The 10,456-nt window shown below is 39.5% G+C and overlaps 1 protein-coding gene across 1 annotated transcript; it reads right to left on the reverse strand.

Annotated features, from left to right (window-relative positions):
• Positions 1-51: 51 nt before the first annotated feature.
• On the reverse strand, positions 52-9,133 carry LOC144044335 (extracellular serine/threonine protein kinase FAM20C-like). Its single transcript, XM_077558672.1, has 10 exons — positions 8,661-9,133; positions 6,254-6,432; positions 4,113-4,191; positions 3,943-4,035; positions 3,036-3,151; positions 2,759-2,939; positions 2,130-2,239; positions 1,832-1,913; positions 1,166-1,225; positions 52-735 (listed from the first exon to the last, which is right to left on the reverse strand). The coding sequence occupies exons 1-10, from the start codon at positions 9,131-9,133 to the stop codon at positions 480-482; spliced, it is 1,629 nt and encodes a 542-aa protein (XP_077414798.1). The 3' UTR covers positions 52-479.
• Positions 9,134-10,456: the final 1,323 nt, after the last annotated feature.

Raw genomic sequence — 10,456 nt, forward strand, 5'->3', positions numbered from 1 at the left:
TAGTCACAAGTAAAAGAAAAACTGTTTATTTTCACCGCGTACACTTTGTAAAGGAAAAATTTGCATTACGGAAACATTAGAAATGCCCGGATGCCTGGAATTGTCACGATTCACTATATCGTGACTCAGGCTTTGTTACTCCTAGTGGTATTGGCATTGGTTTTGGGCTTGATAGTTCTGACCAGGCTATTTCAAAATAAAATACCACCCACGAGTTAAGCAAAAATAATGCCAGAAGTTTACTAGAACAACTCAACTTTATTTGGGATTCAATTGAGGCACTTTAAATAACCATGTAACATTAGAATGTTAGTGGTTAGTTCTGAACACCATGTATTCCAGTTATTTCAGTGGTTTATTTTTACTTCCCCTTTCAAAAATATATATATTTAAAATCTATATTTAGCCTCTTCACAAATCATATTTCATTAACTAAATAGTCAGAAGCACAAGTCCAAATCCAACCTTGTTTTTTAAATTCATTTTGTTTGATGCTCATATCCTTCGTATTTCCCCAAGTCATTAAAAATGACATCAGCGTGTTGCTCTTCACAGGTCTTCACCACCTGCAGGACGGTCGCTAGGCGTCGATCCAAAGCAGCAAGGTGTGGCTCGGACAGGAGTGGAGCAACAGCTGCAAGAAGATCCTGGGCCAGCGACTGCCGCATGGCATCACTTAGGCGGAAGTCTGGATAGGACAAGAGACGCAAGCGAAGTAGGGTGGAGCGACGGATCCTGTACAGGTAGAAAGAGAGCAAGTGGAAAACAGTCAAGAAAAAAACATTCCACACCATTTTGATAGCTTGTATTCTCTTCACACTGATTTCTCACAGTAGCGGTAAATACAATAAAATAAACTATGCATATGATTAATTGATCAAACTAGGGGTGTGGTGTTTACTATTGTTGTTTATTTATTTATTTTAAATAATTGTGGACTTCCAACTTTGAAGTGGCTTTGGGGGACTTTCTGTATTTGCATGACTGTGAGGGAAGCTAAATGGACAAACATTCTTGCATATATATATGCAACATATTGTTTCTTCTTTACTTGTTGTCAGTGTAAGGGGCCAGGTGCAGCCTAAATATTTTTTTTCCATATTGTAAATCAAGTAGCCTACATACAGTATGTTTGGCACTTTTAGGTGTGAACATTGAGTTATACCTGCAACACTGCCGTAAGGGAGCTAAGATTGACAGCTCATCTTGAGAGTGACGTCCAAACCTACAAAATATAAGTCAAATTAAGTAGTAACCATACTGCAGTGTTTCTCAACCCTGGTCTTCGGGGCACACTATCCAGCCCAGCCTGTTTTCCATGTCTCCCTATTCCAATGCAGCTCTGGAGAAGCCTAATAATGATCCTCACCTGCGTTGTAATAGGGAGACACGGAAAACAGACTGGATAGTGTGCCTCGGGTACCAGGGTTGGGAAATTTGCCATACTGCACATGCATACTTTTAGCTTTTTTGCCCATGATTGTTAGAGCTTCCTGTTTTTGATACAGGAAAATATCTTTGCAATATTCAACAACCAGACCAAAATGTTTTAATTATTTGGTTAGTTTGTTAAATGTATCTCCAAGCAATGTAATTCAGTCTACTGTACATATCAATAACATGGCATTAGCAATGCCAGTTGAGCTAGTGACATGGGCTTGGGAAATGCTTCTCCACGCAGCATCCTCTCCCCCACAAATTTAGGTAATGTTGGCGCATGTCAATCCTGAACTAAGTGTTGGGATCTGATTTAAAGGGTGCTGATTTGTTGGTGCTTATTGACTTCAACTTTTATCATTATAGCTGATGTATGTGACAATACTGTACTCACGCTCGCCCATTATCCAGATGCAGCAGGAAAGTTTCATTGCCAAATTTCTCAAATGTCTCGTAGTGATGTCTATCCATGTTGCCTTATAAAGGAAAAAGGAAAAAAATCAATGTCCCCTTAGACTTTGACCTAGAGTGGTAAGAGTATACACTTGATTCATGCTATGTCAAGTTTTGTCATTGCTCCTATTTTTAGTGACCTCTTTTAAATATTAATGAAGAACAAATAACTTTGTAATGTAATGTTTGCATTACTAAGCACTGTTGAATTGGTATGAATTTGGAATGTCGGGACTGACTCATGAGGAAGTCCAATATAGCCATATCTATCACGTCCACCAGTCTGCTGCCGTGGTTGTAGGGAGGCGTCTGTTTGACAATGTCACAGTAGGCTGGGTCTTTTTCCCACCTGGCACAACAGAGCAATCAACATTAGATATGTAGTAGTTATTCAATAAAAAAAAAAGGGAATTTCATGAAAGAAAACATGTGAGCAGCACTGGAGAATGTGCAAGTATTCTATATAATAGTAACAGCCATAATCAATCATGCATATGATATTCCATCATAGCCAATTTCACCTAATTGATCCAAAAAGCCTGAGCAGGCTAAGCTGTAAAAAGAACCAATGGGTCCAAAAAGTCCTTTAGTGTTCCTCTATGTATACCAGCAACATTTAATGAAAGGAAGAACAATTTAAGTACTCTTCCACTAGATGGCAGAAGGCATCTGTGCATCCACCTGTTGCTGTTAATACAGCAAAATAACAGCCATGCATTCAAATAAATAGGCCCACTTTTCCAAACCATGCCTTAAATTATTTTCTAATAGACTCTTAAATGTTCACAGTTCAATTCATAAGTATTAGTCTAACAAAAGCAAGCACAGACTAAGATCTCTACCCATCTAACGCAGGGAGAGTACTCACTGGGCTAATTTGGTGCGGCTGTAGGATCGTCTCCATGGTGACCTCCAAGACCTGCGAGGAGCAAGGTTGAGGTCGGGTAACATGGCTGCCAAGGATACCTCCAATGAGTGTGGTTGCCCACACAGTGGGTGCTCTGGTGAGCAGTAGTAGTCACACTGACCATAGAAACACACATTCCCCGCTAGGGGGAGCCAGAGAGACACATTTTAGTGGTAGGACATTAAAGTACTGTCGCTTTAATGTGAGAGTGTAACAAAATCCCAGAGCAGGAGCATACCAGGGGAAGTAAAGAAGGTGCGAGACAGCTTGCGGTCAGTGGTAATCTCTCTGATCTCACTGGTGACATTGATGAGACGACCGACCACTGGGGGGATTCTGTTGAAGCCTAGCAGTCTGAGACGCAGAGCAACACAGAGATCAGAAGCAAAATTCACTTTGAAAAAGCACAGACCTCCATTGAGGCAGAACACTTGTGTCCTGTAGGTGGCAGTTATGTCTAAGTATGGTAAGTGCCACAGACCTTGACTTAGCTTCTTAGAAATTGGTGCACTGTAGCTGTTTTTGAGTTGCGCTAATTAATTCATTGCATCCACTGCCAAATACAGCAGAACCTCTGAGCTGAACAATTTTTTTCCCCTGGATGGTAATTGACATTTGATTTGTTGAGATTTTGAAACGTTTACTTTCTTTAGGAAATAGTGGAAATATAAATGATCAATTCTAGGGTACACTTGTTGCCATTATAAAATTGAAAAAACTCTGCTGTGACGCCATTCATGACCGACGGTTGGAAGTTCCAAAGGTGACTCCGAAAGATAGATAAGTACAAGGTCGTCATAGCCTCTACTACATGTTAAGGGAAATTAGTTCATTTTTAGCGGTGTAACAAAAAACAATTTGAATCAGGAAAATCAATTTTGAGTGCATCAGCATGTGAACAAATGAATTGGACTCAGTATTTGCATCATACACTCTCAAACTGAGCAATACCTCGTCAAATTGAATCGTAATCCCACTGAATCAAATCGAATTGAATCGTTCCACTTTCAAAGGTTCCGTCCTTAAATCTTATCGCACCCAACGTATCAAATTGTCTATTATTGGAGAGATGCACACCCCACTTGAGATTTTCTTTTCTCTTCACAATATAGTTGAAGCTTCACAGAGAAATTCATTATTGGTACCTGTCAAGGTGAAAGGCTGAGATCTCCGCATTGTGTCTTTCAAAGTCGGAGAAGTAAAAGAGGTTCACATCAGTCTCTGTGTCTCTGGATTGTCTGGATAGATGAGAAAAAACACTCACGCTGAGATGGATGTGGGATAGCATTATAGCATTATGACACAACGGTCTTACTTCATAGGTTTGAGCAGAGCTTGTCCATAGTTTGGGAAAGATATCAGCAGTTTGAGCTGAGTACCTCCTGATTTTTGAACTAAAAGATGAAGAAAAATAAAGGTTGTATTCACGAGGTGAATTCAAATTAATCATACCATTCAGTGATAACCCAGGCTGTCATGACAAATGATTAAAACATATTTTAAAAACGAAATATTATTTCTGTCATTTACACTGGATATAAAAAGTCTATATGCCCTTTTGCCAGTGACAGGTTTTTGTGACAAATAGTTTTATTTTCCATAGGCTAATCCAGATATATGAAGATGATAGAAGATTGTTGTGATCTGCTTCCTAGCATACCTGACCATTTCTCATCTCATTTTCCCCCCATCAAATTTTGATGGATGTCCAGTTCTTGGTCTTGTCACTGTTGTGCCATTTCTCTCTCAACTTGATAAATGGACTGCACCATATGGTGTCCAAAGCACTTCACAGAGCCTCACATTCACCCATTCATGCATCAAGGGGAGGCTGCTGCCATGCACACTGGGAGCAAATTAGTGTTCAGTATGCTCAAGGGCACTTGGGCAGTATAAGATGTGTTGAGGATCGAACCCACAACATTCAGGTTGGGAGACGACCAGTCTACCACTGAACCATGGTAAAGTCTGTCTTTACTCTGTTCAATGGTAGGCTATATTTATTGCTTTGTAATTCGGAAATTTGCAAACAACGTATTTTTTACATCATCTGAGTTATTATTTTCACTCCCCCCCCCCTCCTTTTTTTTCTTTGAACTGATTTGTTCAGGTTACAGGTCACAGTAATGGTAAAAAAAAAAGTTTTTAAATGTCTTGGTCTCATTTTTATATATCACAAAATCCTGCTATTACAAGACATGTGTTCTTATTTTTATTTATCTTTTTATAACCACTGTATTTGTGTAACCTAGAGAACTGAAATATTTAGCATGATTACCATATGTAGGTCTTTCAGTTATAGAGAAATGTACAACCAAAAAGCAGCTTGTATCTGCAATCTTCACTGCATAACACACTTCTCAATGTATAATTTACCGTACTCTGCACTGTGCTGAGATTGTGAGAAGGGTGCCTAAAATCAAAACAAAGCAAACTTGATTATGTATGAGTTCATCCAGAATGTACTAAGTCATAGATATGTGCTTCAGGCATCTTTCTTTGCACACAATGTATTACTGACATAGTGATATTCCTAACAGCTTTGCCCTTTGTGGATAAATTGTCCATGGCAATAATGTGAATACAATATGGAAATATATATATATATATATATATATATATATATATATATATATATATATATATATATATATATATACACACACACACAACGGACAAACAACTCCACCTTCTTCGTGTCACTAACCAAGCAGTATAAGGAAGGCTAATTGTTTATAGTGACATAATAACATTTTTTTTTTTTATCTTGTTCACTTTTGCCATAAAGGTCAGCCTTGATTGTGCAAGTTTGGGTGTGTACACGACATGTGTGGATGTGCTCTCCTTTTTTGTTGTTCTAAAAAATCTCCAAAGGTTTCCCTGCTCTGAATGTAAACTTTGGCACAGTTTACTATCTCCTCAAGTTTAAAAAAACAAAAAAAAAAACAATGTGATTTCCCTTTCTTGCCTCGAGCTCTCTCGCAGACTAGACTCATTTCTGTAAAGGCATATGAGTAAAAAAAATGAAACAAGAAGCATGGTAGGGACTTTGTTTTTCTGTTTAACTAAGAAGAAACTGAATTATCATAATTAGATGAGAACTAAGCACTACTGGGACCATTATGGTTAACAGCTAGGTCAGCTTCTAAATTTATGCTTGCCTTGTTGAGCAATGCAGCTTTCTCAAGTGAAGTGCAGAATCATGTCTGTCTGCATTTAAACCCAAAAGACGACTGAAGTAAATGGCACTAAAACTTGTGTTTACATAATGATGCAATATTTCAAATATAACACTACACTTGCGATCAATGCTTCATAAATCTATACATTTTGTTTAACTTTATCGCTGCATGATGTTTGTTGTCTTGAGCACTCAGACAATACCGGAATAACATCAGCACTCGACACCATACCGATTATTATTCATTATTATCAAAGCATCTCTTCTTTACTCACCTGCTTCAAGGATGTGTTGCATGGCCAAGTCATGAGTCAGCTTTGACACAGTGAGGTCCTTTCTGTTGTATAGTTCCCTCCGCGTAATGCCCAAGTGGAATCGCAACCAAGGTGGGTGCGACTCTGCGTCAGTGGTCCAAAAGACTTTGTCGTAGCCTTCCTCTTGACTTGCACTCTGCCTTTAAAGGAGACACTGGGTGGTGAGCAATAGGCCAATGTAAATTATCTTAAAGACCCTGTAAAGTTAATGCAGAGATTTATGTACAGGTGCATCGTATGGTCCTTATTTTTTTTTACAGGCTGTGCGTTTGGCATAAAAACGGCTGCATGTTTATTTTAGTGCCGGGGCAAGTCTAGTCTACCATGTTTGGGAATGCATTACACCTCTCTGGGTGTTCTAGCGGAAGCGGCTGCCACACCCCCTGCGCATCTCGCATTTGACAGTCCTGTATAAACGCACTTTGCATATGCCAATCTCATCTTTCAGAACCCAGCGAGTCAATTTGCTTCCGCAATGTCAAGCATGTGTGTGTTTCCACTGCCCTGATTTTAATGAGAATGAGGGGAGCCGCTTCGATTGGCCAGGAGTCGGCTACATTCCATCAACGGCACACATTGACGCAAACACCCCTTTATGCCCAATTCCACCAGTGCAAAGTATAGAAAAATACTAAAAGAAAGAAAACTCCAACGATGTCCACAGTTAGACTATGCTTTGCGCAAGACTGGGCACGAAAATTGGGCCAGTTCAGGGTGTACCCCGCCTACTGCCCAAAGCCAGCTGGGATAGGCTCCAGCGCCCCCCGCGACCCTTGTGAAGACAAGCAGTTAAGAAAATGGATGGATGTTTGAAGAAAATTGCTGAACACATGTGCAAATACTTAGAACAAGCTTAGAATATATTATTTTATGTGGTGATAGTGTTACAGTAAACCATTTCAGTTTTCCAGAATTGTTGGAATTTTAGGACATCTGTCATTGATAGCCAACTCCTTTACTATAAAAGAACTTGAGCGAATCATGTTTGCATCACCAGCTAATAGCTAACCAGCACAACTGTGAGTTACTTATTAGTTATAGCTACGTGGCCCATTTCTACCTCTACAGTGTGCAGTTAGCTAGCTAGCATTGCCAGATTCCCAAGTGTAATTTATTTTGTGTCATTCAGGCTACCATAATACAGTATGTTGAAATGTAAAGCATTGTTAGTATATAACTTACAGGAATTACATATGTGCTAACATGCCTGTCATGTAGAGTGGGCACAGTCTGAATGTTTTAATGTGTTTAATAGTCGACCCCAGCACACATGCAATTCGCTACCCACAGAGTTGCGTATTCACTTATGTTTGTAAATATTTTTTTAAAATATAATTTTTAATTTATTAATATATATTTTAACTATTTCCCCCCATTTTTTTCATGTAAAACATATATTTAAAAAAAATTCTCTCGATATTTTGTGGATTGTGGAAAAAATAAATCTTTCCAAAGCATTTCAATGGGTGGGTGTCAATGATACGCAGGTTCTTCCTGTTTGACTGTTAACAGTTGACTTTCCCTATAGTAGTTTCTCTGTTATGTGGACCTACACTCTGACAGAAAATCAAGCGAGGAAGTGACACAGCAAATTAGCCGGTTAGCTGACCGTCCATTTGCCGAGAGGCTTGCAAGCTAGCTGGTTGCTAGCGCTTATTGTTGGGGGTGGGACAGTTCATATATACTCTGGGATATGCACTATTTCAGCCAATGGAGACTTTTAGCAGATATTGTTCGTGGCTCAAACGTGGTGATGATGTGTAGGCAGAAGAAAGATGTGTGGTCTTTGATTGACAGTTGAGCAGGGTGTGGTTTCAGCGCATTTAAGGGACATGCCCACAGCATTTGAAAGCAGGAAGTAAGGCTTGATTTTTCATGATTTTAATACTTTATTTTATAAAGTTGGGCTTTTTTTTTTTTTTTTTTGCTCATTTAAATTTAGCACAGTTGTCAACAACACTCGCCCTTGTGCTCAGGGGCGTAGCCAGAAATTTTTCATTGAAGTGGCTCGAGTGAAAACATGACTCATATAGGGGTGGCCATAAGTTCATACCTGAAATGTCTAAATAAGTGGTTCTTAACCATGCAGCCATACCGTTTGCATGCTGACCTTGGGCTGCGAGCACCAACTGGGGTGGCCATTTTTATTTTCACTTTATATGGATTTTTAATTTTCTACCATCCATCCATCCAACCATTTCCCAAACCACTTAATGGAAAGATAAAAGAAGGTAGTGTTTGATGTTTTAAAAAAAATTGTAGGCCACTAACCACTCAGGTTGGTTACGTAACAGCAAAACCACAGCACTCTTTTTTTACACCCTTAACTCACCCAATGTCGAATGAACATTTTCAGTATAGCACTCACCACTGACTGTCACTATTGATGCCTTCCTCCATGTCATCATCCACGTCCTCATTTTTCTTCACCCTCAGCAACCAGTCATCCTCCAGCAGTCCTACTTCTGGCAGGTTGTACAGCGGGTGCTTGAAAAGTGCCTCCAGCTTCGAGGCCTCCTTGTCGACTTGATTTGCCTTTCCAACGCCGATCATTTTCATCTCTCTGCCAATGGCATCAGGCAATCCGGTGGCATTTGATTTGCAAGGTTTGCCATTCTGGGAAATTATTGATAGTTTACGTGATGAGGAGGAGAGTGATTGATGCTTCTGGCCATCTGTTCTTGGATTTAGGGAGGAGGAGGATGAGTTGGGAATGACACAGGCTGTTTGGAGGACAGTGAGACAAACGACTGCTAGAATGATGTGCAAAGCAAGGGACAGACAGGCCAGGCAAAGATAGATAGAACGAGTGGATGCAGGACGTAGGTTCCGTCTCACCATGCTGGAAAATAGGCAAGAACAGAAGAAGAGACACTTGAAAAGTTGAGCCTTGACCACTTCAGACCTAATTTTCATTTTTTTTTCTTTCAACTCAGTGTCTGATTGAACTCTTGTCCATCTTCTACTTTTTTTCTTCTGTAAATTGAAAGCTCCGCATGGAATTGGTCTCTTCCACAACAGCAGATATATTTTTCAACCACAGTACTTAAAGACACACTACAGAATAGTCTGACCTCAAACAGCTTCTTATTGTGAGAATAGTATCTCTGCTGTTGCTATGGTAACTTGCATCATCTATTTTGTGGTCTAGAGACTAATCGTGGATCAGCTCAGAAACCGCCAATGTTTTTCAGACTTGTATGAGAACATCTCTTGTGTAAAAGCTGAGAGAGAGGGCAAGCCCTGGAGCAAATCGTTTCCCTATTCAAATAGACCATTTGGCAATGTAAATGTGATGGTTTTTACTTACTTCTGTCAATACAATAAGATCGGATATAAATAAGTAAACATTCAGAACAATATTACACCCAGAGATGAATTGTAAATCTACTAGTTTTAGTTGATGAGCAACTCAGGCATTAAGTTAAAAAAACAAAAACGATAATCATTTACATGATGAGATACAGAAAAGCTCACCGAGGAAAATCAATAAATTATTGAACTTGCTGCTCCCAAATTCCCCCGGGTACGGCAGGCAGAAGGAATTACTTACATCTCTTTCCCTTCAAGACCTTTATTTCTTCTCCCACTTTCTGTTCCCCTACTTCTTCGGCTAATGAGGCAAATATCTGATTCTTCCGCTAATTCTACCACAGTGTGCAGTCAGATGTTTGCGATGGCACACTTCAATTCAAACAGAACGGAGACATGTTGCAGTGACCTATGTCATTGTGACCTGTCCTGTACACAAATGATCTTTAAGCCTTTCTGTCAGTGAGTGGAGTGATAAACACAGAAACACAGATGGAAGCTATAAAATTAGCACGATAAAAACATATGCTCAAAGACGTGGCAGTATAATGCAAAAAGCGGTCTAATTCAAATTTAAAATGTAACAGTGTTGCCGCTTAGTAGTCACTGATTAACTTTGCAATAGTGGTAAAGGGTATTTTCCAAATGAAGACTATGATATACCCACATCTTTAAGTTCCAAAATAAATACCTTTGAGGTCATGAAATTTGGAAACCAACAACAAAGAAAATCCCTTCTCTTAAATCTCACTAATTATCTGTCTTCATGTGAGAGCACTGAAGTCTCGAGCAAATCTCATGGCACCTCAGCTTACCTCACCACAGCATTATAGCCGAGGTTTTTTTTGGGGG

This window comes from Vanacampus margaritifer, chromosome 2 (assembly GCF_051991255.1).
Source record: "Vanacampus margaritifer isolate UIUO_Vmar chromosome 2, RoL_Vmar_1.0, whole genome shotgun sequence".
NCBI classification, from domain to species: Eukaryota; Metazoa; Chordata; class Actinopteri; order Syngnathiformes; family Syngnathidae; genus Vanacampus; species Vanacampus margaritifer.

What these genes read in the sequence shown, in the direction of transcription:
- LOC144044335 (XM_077558672.1), bottom strand. Translation starts at nt 9,133, where the DNA reads ATGGTGAGACGGAACCTACGTCCTGCATCCACTCGTTCTATCTATCTT. An exon ending in GCAACACATCCTTGAAGCAG is followed by an intron (nt 4,192 to 6,253) that starts GTGAGTAAAGAA and finishes TTCATCTTTTAG; the next exon opens with TTCAAAAATCAGGAGGTACT. An exon ending in CATCTGGATAATGGGCGAGC is followed by an intron (nt 1,226 to 1,831) that starts GTGAGTACAGTA and finishes TATATTTTGTAG; the next exon opens with GTTTGGACGTCACTCTCAAG.